The sequence below is a fragment of the Saimiri boliviensis genome, chromosome 6 (genome assembly GCF_048565385.1).
Source record: "Saimiri boliviensis isolate mSaiBol1 chromosome 6, mSaiBol1.pri, whole genome shotgun sequence".
NCBI classification, from domain to species: Eukaryota; Metazoa; Chordata; class Mammalia; order Primates; family Cebidae; genus Saimiri; species Saimiri boliviensis.
The window spans coordinates 103,687,309-103,709,489 of record NC_133454.1 but is presented as its reverse complement, the minus strand read 5'-3'; the positions used below and the strand labels follow the sequence as shown (position 1 = coordinate 103,709,489).

Sequence of the window (22,181 nt, the reverse complement as noted above, 5' to 3'; positions counted from 1 at the left end):
CAGGATGAGTCCTGAAAGTAGCAGGGCAATGTGTTATTTATTATTAATCAAAGATTTCACTTAGTGAAGCAGGAACTTGATGCTCCTTTAGGCCAGAAATGCAAATATTTTAAATTTTCATTTGGCTTTGTACCAATAAATCCATCCCACTGAAGATAAATTAAACATTTATTAAAAATCCAAACAGGAAAGAATCATAAATCTGTTCAATGGGGAGATACAAAGGTTTCTGAAAAGAGAATGAATAGGGGAAAAAAAAAAAAAAGATAGTTTTGAAATCTGATCCTAGGGAGGAGCTCTGATGAGGTGCAGATGGCCTATCTACCCACCAGGTAGATGTCTAAACTGGGAGAGAAAGTCTTAGAATTCACTTCAAAAGCATCATGGGAGAGAATGTAGCTTTGGGAAGTACAGAAAATAAATGAGAGATAAGAGAGAATAATACTCAATGGTTGTTAGATGTAGGATGCAATTTGAACGTTTTATTGTGCAGGATTAAAAGATACGAATGTACAGACACTGTGGTTGGCACCCAGAAGTCTGATCAACACCTTTGAATGAGGCATGGAAGCCCAGAAAATGGACTGGAATATTGCATTATGTTTAAATAGGCCCAACAATGGGCCTTTATATTTCTCTGTGGGGTTTTCTTTAAGATGTATTTGGGAAATTGGCATTTAAAGGTAGTTGGGTGCTTTGTGAACAAAGGCAAGTAAGGGAAAGGGAAACTGCCATTTCAATTACTTCTCAGAACCAGCCTACCCAGGTAAGTGTTATCCTGTTTTATAGATGAGAAAAGCAAGGCTTTAGAGTTTGTGCAATTTTTTTCAGACCCTAGTTCATTAAGTGGAAGAATGAATATACTTCCCCCTTTATCCCTTCCACCCACCAACAAATAGTTATTGAACCCTTACTATGTGCTTGCTCTGGACACTGGGGAACCAAATAATTATCTGAACCCATATCTATCTGATCCTGAAGGCCATTCTTTTTCCATCAGAGTCTAGTGAATAAGTGTATTCAAATATTTTATAGGAAATTATATTACTCTATGATTATGCAAGATAGTAAAGAGATTTGTACAGGGTGGTGAAACTATGGGAACACATAAAAATAGGCTTGAAAAACTGAATAATGCTAGATTTAGATACTTGGTGGGGAAGACCCAAGCCACTTTTCTTAATATGTACTTAAAAACTCCAGAAACAACAAAAATAACAAACTTTTAGGGTCATCTTTTCTGATTATAATATCTTGGAAAAAATTATAAAGAAGTAAAATTTATTTTTAATATTATAAACCAGAGATAATAACTGTAATTATTTTAAAGTATGTTCTAGTTTCCCCCTCCAATCCTTAGCTGCTTCATATTTATCTGGCTTTGAACTTTTTGAATCTGTAAGTTGATGTCTTTCATCAGTATGGGAAAATTTTTAACTATTATTTATTTGCATATTATTCGTACTCCATTTTCACTTCCTTCTCTTTATTGGATACTAATTATATTTATTATTTAACCTCCTCACTGTATCTCCTATGTTCCTTATTTTTTTCCCCATACATTTTAAATATTTTTGTCTCTTTTTGCTTCATTCTAAGTTTTTTTAAGCCAGCTTTTAGGTTAATATTCTTCAGTGGTATCTGATTTGCTATTAAACTTATCTACTGAGCTTTAAATTCCTGCCATTATACTTTTCCATTTCATATTTTTACTTTGTTTATTTTTTTAAGGTTTCCAGTCTTTTGTTCAATCTTATCTTTTATTTCTTTGAACATATTCAGCATAGTTATTTTTAAGTAGTATCAGATAACATTATCTGTATTCTTTATAAATGTGTTTCTATTGTCTGTATTTCTCTTGATTTTCAGTCTTGCCTTCTGTCTTAGTCATTTTGGGCTGCTACAAGAGAATACCATAGACTGGGTGACTTAAACAACAAACATTTATTTCTCACAGTTCTGGAGGCTGGAAAGTCCAAGATCAAGGTGCCAGAAGATTCGTTGTCTGGTGAGGGCTTGCTTCAACTTCTTACTATATCCTCATGTGTCAGAAGGAGGGTGGGAGAGCTCTCTGGGTTCTTTTTTAAATAAGGGCACTAATCTCATTCTTGAGGGCTCCACCCTCATGACCTAATCTACTCCCAAAGGCCCAACATCTTAATACCATGGTATTGGGGATTCGGATTTCAACATATGAATATTGAGGGGGACATACCCTTTCAGTACATTGTACTTTTTATTGAATCCTAACTTAGAAGCATCACTTGGCTCTATCCTGATGATATTCTATAAGCAATAACTTAAAACCACATAATGATTCTGATAGTTCTTCATCCTAAGATCTCATCAAGTTAAAGTTGCACCATTGATTTAATTATAGCTTTTCTGGGTTTGTGAGGAAGAAAATACTACATGAAAAGTACACATCACATGTAATCTGATTTCACAAATGCCAGATTATAAAAGAATACATATCTAAGCATTATGGAAATATAGCTATATTCCTTGGGCAGAGGTGTTTGTATGTCCTAATTCAGTTTCTCTTTATGTCTTCTTTTAAAGCTTGCTCAGTAAAATAAACAAAGGATCTAAATTGTTCTAAATCTCTGTTACTTTCAAGGGCTCAAAAACCCTCTAAATTTTCTGTTACTTAAATCCATGTTAAATATAGTAGGAGTGTGAGCCATTAGAACCCTGCATTTGGAGAGTAATGGGGTGGGAGCCTACTGGACTATGAAAGCAGAAAAACCCTTCCAAGGGCAGAAATACCCAACTATCAGGCTTACCTGTCAAAGCCAACAATAGAAAGTATTTCTTATCCTCTGCTGCAACAGATGTGGTTAGAGTATAGTTCATTTTCCGTCAGTATTCCAAGACTGGTCTTAAATATCACTCAATCTTTCTTGGCCCTGAGCTCTGTCTAGCAATGGTCAAAATTGATGGGGAGCTCCACTTAAATTACACAAATTATAGACTTTAGTAGGAGAATTGGCTACAGATTCACATGCCTGCTAGAACCAGGCAGCCCTTGGAGGTTGTGAAGAATAGGGCTTCCTTTTAAGCAAAGAACTTTTCGACTCCTGTTGATTATTGCTATTTGGGAATACAGGCCCAGAGTTTCAGATTTGAGTTATGTTAGAAATACGTAATACAGGTTTTTAAATGAAATCTCCCAATGTTTATGTCTGCAACGAGTTCCATTTTATAAAACTTTTAGGAATAACGTATTATGTTTTTGAGATGATTTTAGTCTGTGAGCCCCAATGGGTGCTTAGGAAGATCAATTTTCAGAATAAATGAGTCTGTGCTATTAGAAGCTGGCACCATCAGTGAAGCAACATGGATTGCTCTATCTGCCTTTTCCTTTTCATGTCATGTAGGCATTTCTGAAAATATAAGCACTGGAGTTTTCTGAGTCCACTTGAAGTGTGAGAAAACATATTACCCTTTTTATACAATCACAGTAGTTTTAAACAGCTTCCTCAGTGGGGTCCCTTTTTTATACTTATTAATAAAATGGGGTTTTGGATTCATCTGCCAGAAAATTTGCTGATATTACATAGTTCAAAAGCATACAGAGTATCATTGAGACCAACTTCCGTATAGTCTATGGACAGTCTTAGAATAGACAAACCAGTGATTTGGCTAATTGTTGCAGCCTTGCCAGGTTGTACATAGGAAAATTAGTTATTTTAAATTCACAAATATTTCAGAGGTGTTATTTGAATGGAGATTTTTTTTTTTTTTTGGCCTGGAGGCAAGCAAGTAAGTTGCTTGGAAGGTAATTGGGACAGTTACAGGAAAAAAAGCCTATCAGATACATGATTTTGGGAGCCAAGATGGCTGATTAGAAGCAACTCTGGTCTGTGGCTCCCATTGAGAAAAATGAAAACGGCAAGTGAATCCTGCACCTTCAGCTGAGGTATCCAGGTTCTCTCATTGAGACTGACTAGGTGGTTGGCATGACCCATGGAGAGTGAGGAAAAGCAGGGTGGAGCAATGGCCCACCCAGGAGCCACATGGGGTAAGGCAAACTCCCACCCCAGCCAAAGGAGGTGGGTGAGTGATTGTGCTACCATGCCAGGGAAACTATACTTTTGCCATGGATCAGGAGAGCCCCCCATCAGCCCACATCACCAGGGCCTTGGATTTCAAGCACAGAGCTATGCAGTTTCTCAGAAGCTGCTTGGGTTGTGACCAGTGGCAGCAGGCTGGACACTGCCTAAGATGACCAAGTTCCCAGGGGGAGGGAGGCAACCATCACTGTGGTTTCAGTTGGCCATTTTTCCCTGCTGGTCTAGAAAGATTGGGCAGTTTGGACTGAAAAGAATTCCTCACAGTGCAGCACAGCGGTTGTGGCAGATTGTGGCCAGACTGCATCTTTAGGTGGGATCCAGATCCATTCCTCCTCAGCGGGTGGGGCCTCCTTGCAGGAATTCCAGCAACTCCAGCCAGGGGTTTATGGGCAGAGCCTCAATCTTCCTGGGAAAGGAGGCAGTCATGATTTCCTGTTCAACAGACTTAGTCTTTCCTGCTTGCTGGCTCTGAGGTGGCCAGTAGTCCAGATGCATGGGATTCCCCCCATTGCAGTGTAGCTGCTCTACCAAAGGGCAGCCAGAGTGCTTCATTAAGCAGGTCCCTCATCCCGTGACTCCTGACTGGGTGGGACCTGCCAACAGGGGTTGCCAGACATCTCAGACAGGATGGTTCTGGCTGGCATCAGGTTGGTGCTCCTATGGGACAGAACTCCCGGAGGAAGAAGCAGGCAGCCATCTTTGCTGTTCTGCAGCCTCTACTGGTGATACCTCTAGGTGCGGGAGGGACCCAGGTGAATAGAGTCTGGAGTGGGGCTCCAGCAAACTGCAGCAGCCCTGCAGAAGAGGGGCCTGGCTGTTAAAAGAAAACAGAAAGCAACAACAACATCAACAAAAAAGACCCCAAAAATCCCACCCAGAGGTCAGCAGCCTAAAGATTGAAGGTAGATAAAGCCATGAAGATGAGAAAAAAATCAATGCAAAAATGCTAAAAATTTAAAAAGCCAGAGGGTGTCTTCTCTTCCTAATGATTGCAGTACCTCTCTGGAAAGGGCACAGAACTAGACAGAGGCTGAGATGGATGAATTGACAGAAGTAGGCTTCAAAAGGTGGGTAATAATAAACTTGCTGAGCTAAAGGAGTATGTTCTAACCCAATGCAAAGAAGCTAAGAATTATGATAAAACACTACAGGAGCTGTTAACCAGAATAATCAATTTAGAGAGGAACATAAATGACCTTATGGAGCTGAAAACCCAACACTAGAACTTCACAATGCAGCCACCACAACTATCAATAGCTGAAGAGACCTAGTGGAGGAGAGAATCTCAGAACATGAAAACTATCCTGCTGAAATATGACAGGCAGATAAGATTAGAGAAGAAAAAAAATGAAAAGGAACAAACCAAACCTCCAAGAACTATGGGATGATATAAAAAGACCAAACCTGCAACTGATTGGGGTACCTGAAAGAGACAGGGAGAATGGAACCACACTAGAAAACATACTTCAGGATGTAATCTAGGAGAACTTCCCCAACCTAGAAAAACAGGCCAACATTCAAATTCAGGAAATCCAGAGAACCCCAGCAAGATTCTCCAAAAGAAGATCAAGCCCAGGACACATAATCATATTTCCCAACATTGAAATGAAGGAAAAAATGTGAAGGGAAGCCAGAGAGAAAGGCAAGGTCACCTACAAAGGGAAGGCCATTAGAATAACAGTGGATCTCTCAGCAGAAATCTACAAGCCAAAAGAGACTGGGAGGCAATATTTAACCTTCTTAAAGAAAATAATTTCCAACCCAGAATTTCGTCTCTGCTCAAACTAAGCTTCATAAGCAAGGAGAAATAAAATCCTTTTCAGACTAGCAAATGTTGGGGGAATTTGTCACCACCAGGCCTCCCTTGCAAGTGCTCCTGAAGGAAGCGCTGAATAGGGAAAGAAACACTGTTACCAGCCACTACAAAAACACACTGAAGTACATAGACCAATGACACTATGAAACAACTACATTAACAAGTCTGCAAAATAACTAGCCAGCAATACGATGACAGGATAAAATGTACACATAACAATATTAATCTTAAATGTAAATAGGATAAATGCCCCAGTTAAAAGACACGGAATGGCAAGCTGGATAAAAAGTCAAGACCAATTGGTGTGCTGTATTCAAGAGACCCATCTCACATGCAAAGACGCACATAGGCTCAAAATAAAGGGATGGAGGAATATTTACCAAGGAAATAGAAAGTAGAAAAAAGCAGGGGCTGCAATCCTAGTTTCTGGCAAAACAGACTTTAAACCAACAAAATAAAAAAGATAAAGGCATTTCATAATCATAAAGGGTTCAATTAAACAAGAAGAGCTAACTATCCTAAACATATATGCACCCAATACAGGAGCACCCAGACTCATAAAACAAGTTCTTAGAGATCTAAAAAGAGACTTAGACTCTCATACACAAATAGTTGGAGACTTTAACACCGCATTGGCAATATTAGGCAGATCATCAAGACAGAAAATTAACAAAGATATTCAGGACTTGAACTCTGCTCTGGATCAAGTGAACCTGATAGATATCTACAGAACTATCCACCCAAAAACAAAAGAATAAACATTCTTCTTGGCATAACATTCTTCATAGCACTTTTTCTAAAACCGATCACATAATTGGAAGTAAAACACTTCTCAGCAAATGTGAAAGATCTGAAATCATAACAGTCTCTCAGACCACAGCACAATTAAAGTAGAATTCAAGATTAAGAAACTTAATCAACCACATAATTATATGGAAGTTGAACAACCTGCTCCTGATTGACTCCTGGGTAAATAATGAAATTAAGGCCGAAATCAAGAATTTCTTTGAAACTAATGAGAACAAAGATACAACATACCAGAATCACGGAGATGCAGTTAAAGCAATGTTAAGACAGAAATTTATAGCAGTAAATGCCCACATCAAAAAGCTACAAAGATCTCAAATTGATATCCTAACATCACAACTAAAAGAACCAGAGAACCAAGAACAAACAAACCCCAAAGCTAGCAGAAGACAAGAAATAACCAAGATCAGAGCAGAACTGAAGGAGATAGAGACACACACAAAAACCCTTCAAAAAATCAACAAATCCAGGAGATGGTTTTTTGGAAAAAAAAAAAAAAGAATGAAACAGATAGTTAGCTAGATTAATAAAGAAGGAAAGAGAGAATAGTTAAAGAATCAATAGAATAGACACAATGTAAAATGGTAAAGGGGATATCACCACTAACTCCACAGAAATACAAACCAACATCAGAGAATACTATGAACACCTCTATACAAATGAACTAGAAAATCTAGAATAAATGGATAAATTTTTGGACACATACAACCTCCCAGGACTGAACCAGGAAGAATCAGAATCCCCGAATAGACCAATAAGTAGTTCTGAAATTGAGGCAGTAATAAATATCCTACCAACCAAAAGAAGCCCAGGACCAGATAGATTTATAGCTGAATTTTACCAGAAGTACAAAGAGGAGCTGGTACCATTTCTTCTGAAACTATTCAAAACAATGGAAAAGAAGGACTTCTCCTTGACTTATTTTATGAGGTCAGCATCATCCTGAAAACAAAACCTGGCAGAAATGCAACAAAAAAACAAAACTTCAGTCTAATATCCCTGATATACATCAATGCAAAAATCCTCAATAAAATACTGGCAAACCAAATCCAGCAGCACATCAAAAAGCTTTTCCACTACGATCAAGTTGGCTTCATTCTCAGGATGCAAGGCTGGTTCAACATATGCAAATAAATAAACATAATTCATCACATAAACAGAACTAAAGATAAAAAACACATGATTATCTAAATAAGCACAGAAAAGGTATTTGATAAAATTCAACATCACTTCCTGTTAAAAACTCTCAATAAACTTGGTGTTGAAGGAAGATCCCTCAAAATAAGAGCCATTTATGACAAACTCACAGCCAATATCATACTGAATGGGCAAAAGCTGGAAGCATTGCCATTGAAAACTGGCACAAGACAAAAATTCCCTTTCTCACCACTCCTATTCAACATAGTACTGGAAGTTCTGACCAGGGAAATCAGGCAAGAAAAATAAATAAAGTATATTCAAACAGGAAGAGAGGAAGTTGAATTGTCTTTGTTTGTGGACGGCATAATCCTATATTGAGAAAACTCCATCATCTCAGCCCCAAAGCTTCTTAAGCTGATAAGCAACTTCAGCAAAGTCTCAAGATACAAAATCAATGTGCAAAAATCACAAGCATTCCTATACACCAACAACAGATAAGCAGAGAGTCAAATCATGAATGAACTTCCATTCACAATTGCCGTAAAGAGAATAAAATACCTAGGAATACAGCTAACAAGGGAAGTGAAGGACCTCTTCAAGAACTACAAACCACTGCTTAAGGAAATCAGAGAGGACACAAACACATGGAAAAACAGTCTATGCTCATGAATAGGAAAAATCAATATTGTGGCCATACTGCCCAAAGTAATTTATAGATTCAATGCTATTCCCATTAAACTGCCATTGACATTCTTCACAGAATTAAACAAAACTACTTTAAAATTCATAAGGAACCAAAAAAAGAGCCCATATAGTCAAGACAATCCTAAGCAAAAAGAATGAAGCTGGAGGCATCACACGAACTGACTTCAAACTATACAAGGCTACAGTAACCAAAACAGCATGGTACTGGTACAAAGACAGACACATAGACCAATGGAACATAACAGAGACCTCAGAAATAAGAATACACATCTACAATCATCTTATCTTTGACAAACCGGACAAAAACAAGCAATGAGGAAAAGATTCCCTATTTAATAAATGGTGCTGGGAGAACTGGCTAGCCATATGCAGAAAATTGAAAATGGACCCTTTCCTTATACTTTATACAAAAATTAACTCAAGATGGAATAATGACTTAAATTTAAAACCCAAAACTATAAAAACCCTAGAAGAAAATCTAGGGAATACCACATAGACCAAAGGCACAGGCAGAGATTTCGTGACAAAAATGTCAAAAGCAATTGCAACAAAAACAAAAATTGACAAACTGGATCTAATTAAACAAAAGAGTTTTTGCACAGCAAAAGAAACTATCATCAGAGCAAACACACAACCTACAGAATGGGAGAAAATTTTTGCAACCTATTCATCTGACAGAGGTCTAGTATTCAGAGTCTACAAGGAAATTAAACAACTTTGCAAGAAAAAAACCCAATCCCATTAAAAAGGGGCCACGGACATAGACACTTCTCAAAGGTACTGGTTTTGTACCAGTACCATGCTGTTTTGGTTACTATAACCTCGTAGTATAATTTGAAGTCAGTTAGCATGATGCCTCCAGCTTTGTTCTTTTTACTTAGGATTGTCTTGGCTATATGGGCTCTTTTTCAGTTCCTTATGAATTTTAGAGACATTTGTGCAGCCAACAAACATGAAAAAGGCTCAACATCACTGATCATTAGAGAAATGCAACTAAAAACCACAATGAGATACCATCTCACACCAGTCATAATGGCGAGTATTTAAAAGTCAAGAAACAGCAGCTGCTGCAAAGGCTGTGGAGAAATAGAAACACTTTTACAATGTTGGTAAATTAGTTCAAGCATTGTGGAAAAGAGTGTGACAATTCCTCAAAGACCTAGAACCAGAAATACCATTTGACCCGGCAATCCCATTACTGGGTGTATACCCAAAGGAATATGAATTATTCTATTATAAAGATACATGCACATGTATGTTCATTGCAGTTCTACTCACAATAGCAAAGATGTGGAATCAACCCAAATGCCCATCAGTGATACACTGGATAAAGAAAATATGATACATAATACACCATGGAGCACCATGCAGCCATAAAAAAGAACAAGATCATATCCATTGCAGGGACACAGATGAAGCTAGAAGCCATTATCCTCAGCAGGCTAATGCAGGAACAGAAAACAAAACACTTCGTGTTCTCACTCACAAGTGGGAGCTGAATGACGAGAACACATGGACACAGGGAGAGTAATAACATGCACTGGAGTCCGTTGGTGGTGGGGTATGGGGAGAGGGAGAGCATCAGGATTAATAGCTAATGCATGTGGGGCTTAATACCCAGACGATGGGTTGATAGGTGCAGCAAACCACCGTGGCACACGTTTACCTATGTAAGAAACCTGCACGTCCTTCACATGTATCCCGAAACTTAAAAAGAAGAAAAGGAGGGGAAAAAAGCATCATTGCATTGCACAGAGACTGTTTTATAGGGATGAGCCTGTGTCTTAGAATAAATGATTTTAGGGAAACCAGGGAATCCATTAGAGGAGGAGAGAGAAAAGGTGGCAAGGGTTGAAAACTAACTAGCTGACATTATGATCAATGCCTGTGTAACAGGATCAATTGTACCCCAAAGGTCACCATCATGCAATATATTCAGGTAATAATTCTGCACATGTACCCATTGAATCTAAAATAAAAGTTGAAATTATTTATAAAAAAAAGAAACTAGGAGTCAGTTGTGGTGACTTACACCTGTAATCCCAGCACTTTGGGAGGCCAAGTTGGACGGCTTGACCTTAGGAGTTCAAGACCAGCCCGGGCAACATGGTGAAACCCCATCTCTACTAAAAAATACAAAAATTAGCTGGTGTGTGCCTGTGGTCCCAGCTACTCAGGAGCCTGAGGTGGGAGGATCACTTGACTCTGGGGGATAGAGGTTGCCATGAGCCGAGATTGTGCAACTACACTCCAGCCTAAGTGACAGAGTGAGACCATGTCTAAAAAAAGAAAGCAAAGAGAAAAGAAAGTAGGGAGGCTGATAGAGTCTGATGGAGTGATTGGTACCCAAATCAAGTAGTTAAAGTTTGAATTCTATGGGGACTCTGTTTACTTAGGCAAGTCATATTCAGTACAGAGACATAATCTATTTGAGATAAATATGTTACCTATATTTGAAAGAAATATGTTACCTATATTTCCAGAATATATCTAAAAATCCTGTTTAGTGCTCAGAAGAGCTGCTGAAGCTATTTCTACTTTAAGTAGCTGTTCAACAGGAGTCAAAGAATAGAAATACTTCTGTAATAAATATCAAATACTTAGATGGAAAATTATATTTGTAGAACAAGGAAAATTTATTGTTATCTCTACAATTTTATTGTTCTCTAGTATTTTTTAACTATAGCTTTCAACATATTTTTCTCCACTATTTTTAACTATAGCTTTCAACATTTCAGTACATACATGAAGTGAATTTAGATTTTATATTTAATCTCTAGGAAAATAATCTTATTTTCCTAGAGATTAAATATAAAATCTAAATTCACTTCATGTGTATACTCTTAATTCTAAGCAGCTCTACTTTCTGGGTACAATACAAATAGGATATTGAATAGTTTTTGATTGCCCAAGCTTTAAAGAATGAAGGAGATAATACAATAACACTGAAAAACAATAATCCTTGTATACCAGTAATAAAATTTAAGTGAGATATTTATTTTATCCAGGGCTGTCTAGCTCCATCAGTTTAAGGAAGAAATGAACAACAAGATGATGTGAAAACCAGATTTGGCATCAAATTTATTCATCTATAGAATGAGATATTTCTCAATTAAGAATAAATTATGAAAACAAGGGAAAGGCATATCTAATACATGCATTTTCTATTAAAAGATTTCTTTTAGTAATTCTTTTGAGCACCAGGTCCTATATCATTGTATTTTTAGTTCAATGAAACATGAAAGATTCTATTCTAAAATGGAACAACTCAGACTTTTAACAATTTTCCTTCTCTTTTACTTTCTTTTAGTACTTGAAGAAAGCAACTGCTCAGATCCTGGGGTTCCAGTCAATGGGTACAGGAAAATAACAGGAGGCCCCGGACTTATCAATGGACACTCTGCTAAAATCGGTACCATCATGTCCTTCTTTTGTAACAACTCCTATGTGCTTAGTGGCAATGAGAAAAGAACTTGTCAGCAGAATGGAGAGTGGTCAGGGAAACAGCCCATCTGCATAAAAGGTAATTTACAATGGTTTCTGAAGTCTATAGACATAGATGAAGTTGCTAGACTCTTTGGTAGCTCCTTTGCATGTTTCTGAGCACCTGGAAAAAATGCCTTTCTCTCTTAAGTTCTTTCTGAAACCATATATAACTCTGAGTTTGGAAACCATCCTGAAAACATTTGCCTCTTCTTTGGGGGGTCGGGGACCACAAGAGGACCTGCTTTCCCTAATCACAACACCTTGAGGTGATCAAGAAGAGGAATATAGTTATCAGAGCAGTTTAGGAAAGATGACAGGGCTATGTTTAATATATGCAAATCCAAGTATAGAATTGAGGCAATGTATAAGCATTTACATAGCTCTATGCAATATTAAGCTGATGCAAGAAATAAAAGAAAAAAATAGATGCATCATCCCTGCCAGCGTATAGAGGGGGAGGATTGAAGTTGTTAAGATTGAAGATGTTTAAAAACAAAGAGAGTAAACCCTTGTAGATTCAAGGGATAGTTATAGGATGAGATGAGTGGTGTAAGTTCAGCAAAAGGAGAGATAGATGTTTCTGAAATAGGGACAACGGCATGAATCCAGTAGGACTGGAGCCAGTCTGGAAAGCTGGGGAGGATTTATAGATGTGAAGAGGAGTTGGGTTGGTATTCCAGATGGAAGACAGCGGAAAAGAAAAGAGGTGTAGGCAGAAGTGAAGTCATCATGGTAAACTAAAAGTGAGGCAATTTGGGAATCTAGGAGGTAAACTTAAATATGTAGGTTGGACAGAAAAGTGGACTACTGTATAGAGAAATTTGAACCTTCCCCATTGGCAGTGGGGATGCGTAGTTTCTCACTGAATTGACTCACTAGTTGCTTCAGATTAACAATGTCTCTATTTGGGGGCAGGCCACAATGATCTGGCTGTTTATTGGGAAGAAAACATGTCCTTGTCCTAGATTATCCAGATAATTGCCTTAATCCTCCACTCTGCCTTCTGGGTGTTTGTCAACAACCTGAATCATGGGAAAAGGAATGAAAGGGAATGGTTTGTGAAAGGAATAAATCACTTTAGACTTTAGCCAGAAGCGACCTTCATCCCCACCGGCACAAATTCTGATTTTTATTTCATTAAGTATGGGAATGGTGTCACATATGTCCTTGGAGATTTTTGTCCACTCTTCTCTTACAAATTAATACAACCAAAGTTCTCTAAGTTGCTAATTAGATGAATGTTGGCTGCCTGATTGGGAAAGTGAGATGGGAAGGATTCCTTTTCACTGGTGAAGAAAGAGAGACTTCAACAAAATTAAACTGGGCTTTGAATTGCCCTCAAGTGATTGTTAGGGGCCTTAACGGCAGAGAATGAACACGGAGGAATCAATTTTCCAAGACTTATCTATGGTTGACACTGCTGTCTGGTGTCAAAAGAGAACCTTCTAATTCTGCATGGGGGCTAGGTTTTAGAGCCTTCACTTTGACTTTTATTCCATTTTCATCAAGTTTGCTAATTCTGTTCACAAACAGATGATCCTAATCTATGATGCCATTGTCCCAAATCACTCAGGTGGGGCAGCCCTTCAGAGGCATCTGCTCTTTTTGGATTCTTCAGAGGGTACTGTCAATCAAGATGAAAGGCAGCAAGCTCTTTTGTAAAGTGAGATGTTCAAGCTTGGCTGATGTGTCTTGCCTCTGAGAGCCTGGGGAATGGGCACCGGGTGTCCAGAAGTAGGGGTCAGGTATGAATCTGAACTGAATGATGTGAACAGTGAATATGAAAAAGGATTGTGCAGCAGTGTCTTTTTTATTTCTAGCCTGCCGAGAACCAAAGATTTCAGACTTGGTGAGAAGGAGAGTTCTTCCAATGCAGGTGCAGTCAAGGTGAGGATGAAGCACCTGCACTCTGCCCTAAAGGCTAATGAGTATTTCCCCTTCCATTTCCCTTCCCTACTTGTGTTTGGCTGAAGACAGCCTGAGGTTTCTTAGGGACATTTAGTGCTAACTGGTCATGAAAGAATAGGGCTTGTTAGATGGAAGCTTATTAGCCAGCTGCTTTTAGCCAAGAGGTAGCAACTGTTGGAAGATGGACAAATTGCACTAGATCGTGGGAAAGTACATGGCCAGTAGAAAGCAAGACTTTCAGATGATCTTTGAGAAAATGGACTTGAATCCTTGAGTCTTCCTGAAATTACTATGTACTTGTTATGACAGCTTCTAGGGAGATGACATTTCTGTTAAATACAGCCAGCTATAATTTAGGAAGATATGCTTGGAAGTAACTAATGAGATGAGGTAGGCTGGGGGAGCCCAGGGACTAGAGACAACTGACCAGCCATGCAGAGGGATGTGAGCCCTCTGGTGTGCCCAGCTTTTCTCCTGGGAAGACAAAGGTGGGGTCCACCTGGTGGGGAGGAGTAGTCCCTTTCTACTCATCTCTTCTGCATTCTCCTCCTCCCTCTCTCCAGTCCAGCGACACGGGCCTCCTTGGTTTTCCTCTATCAGTCCAAGCACAGTTCTGCTTTAGAAAGAACTGTGACTTCTTCTGTCTGGAACCTGCTTCTACAGGATCTCAGTGAGGCTAATGCCTCACTCTTTTCAGTTCTTTGCTAAGTTTTTGCCTAACAGAGAGACTGTCCCTAACTATCCTTTTAAAGATAGCAATTCTATCTTCACCCTGACTGTCTAGTAGACCTCTTTACCCAGAATTCTCTAGCCTTTACTCTGTTTCTGTTTTTATGTTAGCATCCCTCTCCACCTGCTGTCTTACATAATTTTTAAGGTTATATTTATTTAATTTCTGTCTCCCTTACCCTCTCCAAAATGTGAAAGGTACACGTGCAGGAACATGATATGTTTTGTTCATGCTGAAAGTTCTAGTGCCTAAAACATACCTCCCACATAGTAGGCACTCAGTAAGTATTTACTGAGTGAATGAATTCGATTGACAAAGGTTCAGGGCCCAAGTCTGCCTCTGTCTTTAGTGCTAGGTATTCTTGGCAAGTTCCTAAACCTGCTGAGCATTAGTTTTTTTTCTTTTGAACGTAGGGATAATCACAAAAATCTGTCTCTGGGGATTGTTTTAAGGATTATATGCAACACTAATGTTTTGTGCAACTAAACATTTGTTGTATGTTTGCTCTATGTCAGTTGCTCTTCTGAGTACTTTGCATGCCTTAGTTCATTTAATCCTCACTATAACCTCTGAGGTAGGTATTTTTATTATCACCATTTTATTACAGATTTTATTGCCATTTATATTACAGAAGAGTAAACCGAGGCTCAGAGGCATTAAGTAACTGTCCAATGTCACATTGCTAGAAGTGGCAAAGCCAGGATGTAAATTCAGTATCTGGCTTCATGGACTGCTGTCTTATGCACTAGACTTTGAGTCTTATGTAAAGATCCTGGCAAAGCACCTTGGACACATAATCATCAGGCAGTGATTTCTAACCTATTGTTAGAAATAGTAACTGAATTCTGGTGACCACAGCCAAGTTCCCTGAAATATTCATAAGTCAGAATATCCATCAGTCTCTCACCCCTCCTCGGGCTGTCTCATTCCATTTTTGTCTTTTCCCTTTCAAGGGCAAGGCATTTCCTTGGAAACGGTGGCAGTGAAATTCAAATTCTGCCCTCTTTCCTGATCTGTGTGATTTCCTTAGGCTGGACTCTCCAATAAGTGGGACCAACCTGTTCTTCCCAAAGAGACATGCTGTAGAGTGGCTCCTGCACTATTCAAAAAGACTCCTGGGTTTCCTGTTTTTAAAGCAATATTAATGGGAGGTTGGGAGGCAAAGTGCCAGGTTTCTCAAGTAAATGAAAAAGCAAGACCGAAACTTGGTTTTAAGTATCTTTTGGGAAGACAGGCTGCTGAAGTGGAAGGTATTCCTATCTCCAGCAGCCAGCTCCTCACCCAAGAGCCTACTGTAGACCTTGTATGGGCAAGGGAGGAACTTCTTTGCAAGTTCAAGACCGCCCTGAGCTATAGACCTGGTTATAAACATGAGCTAAGATTTGTTGAATGAAATCAAAATCAAAGATTTGTTGGAATATTTGCTCTGGGCCAAACACTGTATATAAAATAGATTTCTTATGACAATATCATATTGGTGTGGTGGGGACACCAGGGTGGAAATTGTGATTGCTAAGCACTGCCTTGGGTACCAAGTTTCTTTACTGCGTGGCTCTGCGCACTTCCACTTACCTCTCTGGGCTTGCTTTCTCCATTCATTAAACAGGGATGAAAACATAGGTTCCTAAAGGAATTTCAACTTTTCAGTTGGTAGTCATTAGGTACCAATAGAAAATGAACACAACCTGCAAGATGTGTGTTCATCTTCCCCAAGAATCCCTGAGTGGTCTCTGGGGGCTCCAGCTTCAGGGCTCATTTAATATTCCTTTTTCCCATGCATACATAACACTTCATATTTCTCCCAATCAATGTGCCCCGAGAGAAAGTTCTATTCTCTGAGGTGTACTAATTACATCTGCTAATTGCTAAATCAAGCTACTGTATCAACATGGTTTAGTTCGAGTCAATTCCTAATATTGCCCCATTATGATAATATTTGGAGAAAAACAATATCTAGATGTCTCTTATTCAAATTAACTCCCTTTTCTGTTTAATGTTGCAATTAATTTCTTTGTGTGTGCATGTATAATGTACCTTTGGATAGCAGCTATTATGCCAGATATTATTCTCTTTGGTTAAAATCTTAAGCAGTTGGAATCATGCCAGTAATAGACATGGAGAAATAAAATGAAGATTGAAGTGTGCAAGAGAATTTGCTCAGTGGGAGAGGTGAAGTGTGTGTGTGAGAGAGAGAGAAAGAGAGAGAGGGGGGAGAGAGAAAAGGAGAGAGAAAGAGGGAGGGAGAGAGAGAGAGGGAGACAGAGAGAGAGAGAAACAGAAACAGAGAAACAGAGAGACAGAAACAGAGACAGAGAAATAGAATAAGATAGCCATTTTTGGATGGGCGGGGTAGCTCACACCTGTAATTCCAGCACTTTGGGAGGCCAAGGTAGGTGGACTGCTTGAGTCCAGGAGTTCAAGATCAGCCTGGCCAACATGATGAAAACTCATCTCTACAAAAAGACAAAAATTAGCTGGGCATGGTGTCACATGTCTGTATTCCCAGTTATTTGGGAGGCTGAGGCATGAGAATTGCTTGAACCCAGGAGGTGGGGGTTGCAGTGAGCCAAGGTTGCATCACTGCACTCCTGGGTAACAGAGGGAGACTCTGCCTCAAGAGACAGAGAGAGAGACAGAGAGAGAGAGAGAGAGAGAGAGGGTGAGAGAGAGAGAGAAAGAGAGAGAGAGAGAGAGAAAGAGAGAGATTTTTCTCTGTTTCTGTAACCAAGTATCTACATGGGACATAGCATGAATGCTAAAGAGGCCACAATGACTGTCTCTCACCCTGCTCTTTCTCTGGGCCCATGTGTCCTGACCCAGGGAGACACCACTACATCAGCTATATTCAGCGGCCTTCAGCAAGCAGAAACTGCAGAGCGCCCCTACCAAGAAGCCAGCCCTTCCCTTTGGCGATCTGCCCACGGGATACCAACATCTGCACACCCAGCTCCAGTATGAGTGCATCTCACCCTTCTACCGCCGCCTGGGCAGCAGCCGGAGGACATGTCTGAGGACTGGGAAGTGGAGTGGGCGGGCACCATCCTGCATCCCTAGTGAGTCAAGGCTCATTCTTGGGCTGGAGCATTTTCCATCTTTCACGGCTGCCTGTGAAAAACCATTAACTCTGTTGAAGACTTTTTGGGAAAGCATCTCCAATGCTTTCTCTAGTTTGGTGATATCTGAAATTCCATAGATTTTTCCTTTTGGGTTAACCTTACTACTCAGGAGAAATTGACTCATTAAATCCTAGAGTCATACTTTCTCGGGTGATTCTATCATGTTTACTTGGAGGGAAGGGTCATTAAGTCACAAAGTATAGAAAGGGGTTAAAGGTGCCACAGGGCCTCAAGATATATAATCTTTGCTACCCTGTTTAAGCCCCCGTTTTTACACTCATCAACCAATGATACCAATTGGGTACTTATTATTAAGCAATGAGGTACTAGGCTGAGGACCAGTGGTTCACGCCTGTAATCCCAGCACTTTGGGGGGGCCAAGGTGGGTGGGTCATTTGAGGTCAGGAGTTCAAGACCAGCCTGGACACTGTGGTCAAACCCTGTCTCTACTGAAAAGACAGACAAAAAAAAAAAAAAAAGAATTAGCAGGGCGTGATGACACATGCCTGTAAACCCAGCTACTTGGGAGGCTGAGAGAGGAGAATCATTTGAACCTTGGAGGCAGAGGTTGCTGTAAGCCAAGATCATGGCACTGCACTCCAGCCTGAGTGACAGAGTGAGTCTCTGCTTCAAAAATCAAAAAATATAATGAAGCATTAATTACATCATAAGGTTATGATGATGAATACTGAGATAATATGTGGAAGTATCTGGATTAGGGGCCTGCAGCTACTAAGCTGCCTTCCCCATCCTCTTTGTGAAAGGAGAACAGTGTGGTTTAGTTCATTGTTGTCATGTCTATGAGGATAGTCATGATATTTTGAGTTTGTTTACATGTACCATCTCATTCAGTCTCCTCAAGAGCTCTGTGAGACCATTGTTATTGCTCTATCCATTTTACAGGCAAGAAGACAGAGGCTCTAACAGATTAGAGAACTTACCCAAAGTCCTATTGATAGTTAGTGCCTGGGATCAGAACTCAGATTTCATTTGACTGCAAAGTCTCCAATTTTAGCCCTAGCCTTTACCGCCAGCCGTGTCAAGGAGAGTTCATTAATATTTAAAGGGAGAAGAAAACCAGGTTACATGGCTTAGTGGTCATCATACCCATAGGGTTCACCTTTCGGATTTGTGCTCTCTGGTTGAATGACAGATTCTCCTTTGGATGTAAAGTCTGAATTTATCTTACTAAATTGGTACTTTCTCCATAGTCTGCGGGAAAATTGAGAATGTTACTGCTCTGAAGACCCAAGGTTTGCGCTGGCCGTGGCAGGCGGCCATCTATAGGAGGACCAGCGGGGTGCATGATGGCGGCCTACACAAGGGAGCATGGTTCCTGATCTGCAGCGGTGCCCTGGTGAATGAACGCACTGTGGTCGTGGCTGCCCACTGTGTTACCGACCTGGGGAAGGTCGCCATGATCAAGACAGCAGACCTGAAAGTTGTTTTGGGGAAATTCTACCGGGACGATGACCGGGATGAGAAGACCATCCAGAGCCTGCGGGTAAGAGGGGGCTTATACATGGAAGCTGGGGCTCTGGCTCAAAAAACTCCAAGCATGGGAGAGCAATGACTATGCCAAGCCCTGTCCCCTTAGCATGTCAGCAGCCAGCCTGGAGCCTGGCAAGTAGGAGTATTCAATATTTCACATTGACAGATACTAGACAGGAGCATCTAGAAAGATTGTGGAGTCTTTTTTCCATCTTGATTATTTTATAAACAAGATAGAGGCAAATGTCATCTATCATTTTGGTCATCAAATTTAATCACCTAAGAGTAAAATGTACTTCTCCTAGTAATGTATGTCACCTAGTAGTGTATGTCATAAACTGTGACAAATTAAAAATTAGTGACATTATTTGTTTAGTGGCTGGCTCTGCCTCAAACTGTTAGCTCTATGAATTTTGTGATTTGTCACTGTACCATCACTGTGTGGCACAGTGCCTGGCTCAAAATAGATTATCAATAAATATTTTTGAAAAAAAAAAAAGGTTAATTACCTATAACATTTGGGCACTTTCCTAGGTAGGCTTTGAGGACAGAGATGTTTTACCCAAGATATACTCCTAACAAATTTACAATATACGTCTATCTTTCCCTGCCTCCCTACCTCTCTTTTATTCACCAACCCATCTGTCTATCCATCTGTCCATCTGTCCGTCTATCCATCCATTCCTCCATCCATCCATCCATCCATCTATCCCTCCATCTACCCATCCATCCATCCATCCATCCATCTCTCCATCTATCCACCTACCCATCCATCTACTGTTGAGCCACCACAATGTGCCATTCACTGTAAGTAGACACAGAAAAGAACAGGACATATTTTATTTTCTCTGAAAAGTCCACAGTTGAGTGGGAGAGACAGACCAATCTATCATGATCAGTGTGACACAAGAGAAATCCCAAGGCAATGTACTCAAAGGAGATTGAGGTAATAGAACATATACCTAAAAATTTTACAAGACATGTGCTCCTAGAGGCGCCCATCAAAAGGCATGACCAGCAAGGACTGGGAAAATCAGGAAAGACTTTGCGGAAAAGTCTTGGGGAACATGCTGAGCATAGCTCTATTTGCTGGCTTGAAGGTAAATGAAATGTTTACAGAGGACCAGAGGCTGAAAACTTAGCCTGTGAGGGTTTGTGCCTTGATGGTGCTGACACATATTTTAAATCATTTATTTATTTGCAAGCATTGTTTAACATCAAGATATTTCAGATAAAGATTTGGAATTCACTTTCTGGCAAAACTAGAAAGCTGCTCCCACTTCAGCATAGAGTGTTTGACTGCAGTGACGTGGCCACTGGCCACCTTGGATGGGTGCGCAGCCTCAATTGTCCATTTCGCTTATTTAATCCCCTCTTCCAGACCCTAGGAGGCTGTCTTTCCCTGCCTCCCTACCTCACGCCTAGGAGGCGTTTCAGTTTGCAACCCTGGAAGTAGATCAGTTGCTTTCCATGATTCTTTCAGCAAAGTGTCTCCAAATAATTGTAGCTGCCTCTTAGACATTTTCTCCCAATAATTTATCCCCAAGGCTTGCCTGTTCCTGTCCACTGTCAAGGTGGCTCCTCACTATCACTGCCCATTCCTTGCATTTGTAGATTTCTGCTATTATTCTGCATCCCAACTACGATCCTATCCTGCTTGACACTGACATCGCCATCCTGAAGCTCCTAGACAAAGCCCGCATCAGCACCCGAGTTCAGCCCATCTGCCTCGCTGCCAGTCGGGACCTCAGTACTTCCTTCCAGGAGTCCCACATCACTGTGGCTGGCTGGAATGTCTTGGCAGACGTGAGGAGCCCTGGCTTCAAGAATGACACACTGCGCTCCGGGGTGGTCAGCGTGGTGGACTCGCTGCTGTGTGAGGAGCAGCATGAGGACCATGGCATCCCAGTGAGTGTCACCGATAACATGTTCTGTGCCAGACAGGACCCCACTGCCCCTTCTGATATCTGCACTGCAGAGACAGGAGGCATTGCAGCTGTGTCCTTTCCAGGACAAGCATCCCTTGAGCCACGTTGGCATCTGGTGGGACTTGTCAGCTGGAGCTATGATAAAACATGCAGCCACATCCTCTCCACTGCCTTCACCAAGGTGCTACTTTTTAAAGACTGGATTGAAAGAAACATGAAATGAACCAGGCTCACACCCTCCTTGAGAAGCGTTTCTGTGCATCCATCTGTACATGTGTTGTTGTCTGAAGCAGTGGCGACCTGAAGTGTGATTTTGCCTGTGAACTTGGCTGTGCCAGGGCTTCTGACTTCAGGGACAAAACTCAGTGAAGGGTGAGTAGACCTCCACTGCTCATAGGCTGATGCCTCCTCCACTACTAGGACAGACAATTGGAAGATGCCAGGGCTTGCAAGAACTAAGTTTCTTCAAAGAAGACCATATTAGAAAACCTCTCCACTCTATTGACCTGGTGGCCTTCCCCACCTTTCAGTGACATGAATGCCATCAGCTTGACTAGGGAAGATCTGGGCTTCATGAGACCCATTTAGAGGCTCTCAAGTTCAAGAGAGCTGCCTGTGGCACAGCCCAGGGCAGCAGAGCCTGGATGTGGTACCTGCTTTTGTGTACATGGCCGCAGTACAGTCTGGTCCTTTTCCTTCCCCATCTCTTGTACACATTTTAATAAAACAAGGGTTGGCTTCTGACCTACAAAACAAATGTGCTACACTCTTATTTCTGCATGCTGTTTCTAGGAGCTACATGTATCAGGGCTGATGGCTTGGTGATAGCCCTTTAAAATAGTGCCAAGAGCTATCATTCCCAAATAGTGTGTTTGACAAAGCCAATGCCACCTTTTTAATACCAGCTCTTAGAGCTTGGTGGGTCATGGGCCAAGGGAGGAGGGACATTGGTACCCTCCCATAAGGCACAAATAGAGA

General features: G+C 40.5%; 1 protein-coding gene across 3 annotated transcripts in view; it reads left to right on the top strand.

The window, feature by feature from the left end:
- Nucleotides 1-21,971, top strand: part of PAMR1 (peptidase domain containing associated with muscle regeneration 1) — a 97,237-nt gene extending 75,266 nt beyond the window's left edge. For 2 of the 3 annotated variants that reach the window (XM_003919992.4, XM_074401309.1), the window contains 6 exons: nucleotides 1,958-2,008; nucleotides 11,855-12,067; nucleotides 13,851-13,917; nucleotides 17,489-17,721; nucleotides 18,996-19,288; nucleotides 20,890-21,971. In XM_003919992.4, coding sequence (XP_003920041.2) covers nucleotides 1,958-2,008; nucleotides 11,855-12,067; nucleotides 13,851-13,917; nucleotides 17,489-17,721; nucleotides 18,996-19,288; nucleotides 20,890-21,426 — 1,394 coding nt within the window. In that variant the 3' untranslated portion in view covers nucleotides 21,427-21,971. The remainder of the gene's footprint in view (nucleotides 1-1,957; nucleotides 2,009-11,854; nucleotides 12,068-13,850; nucleotides 13,918-17,488; nucleotides 17,722-18,995; nucleotides 19,289-20,889) is intronic. The other variant, XM_003919991.4, reaches the window with a different exon arrangement.
- Nucleotides 21,972-22,181: the final 210 nt, after the last annotated feature.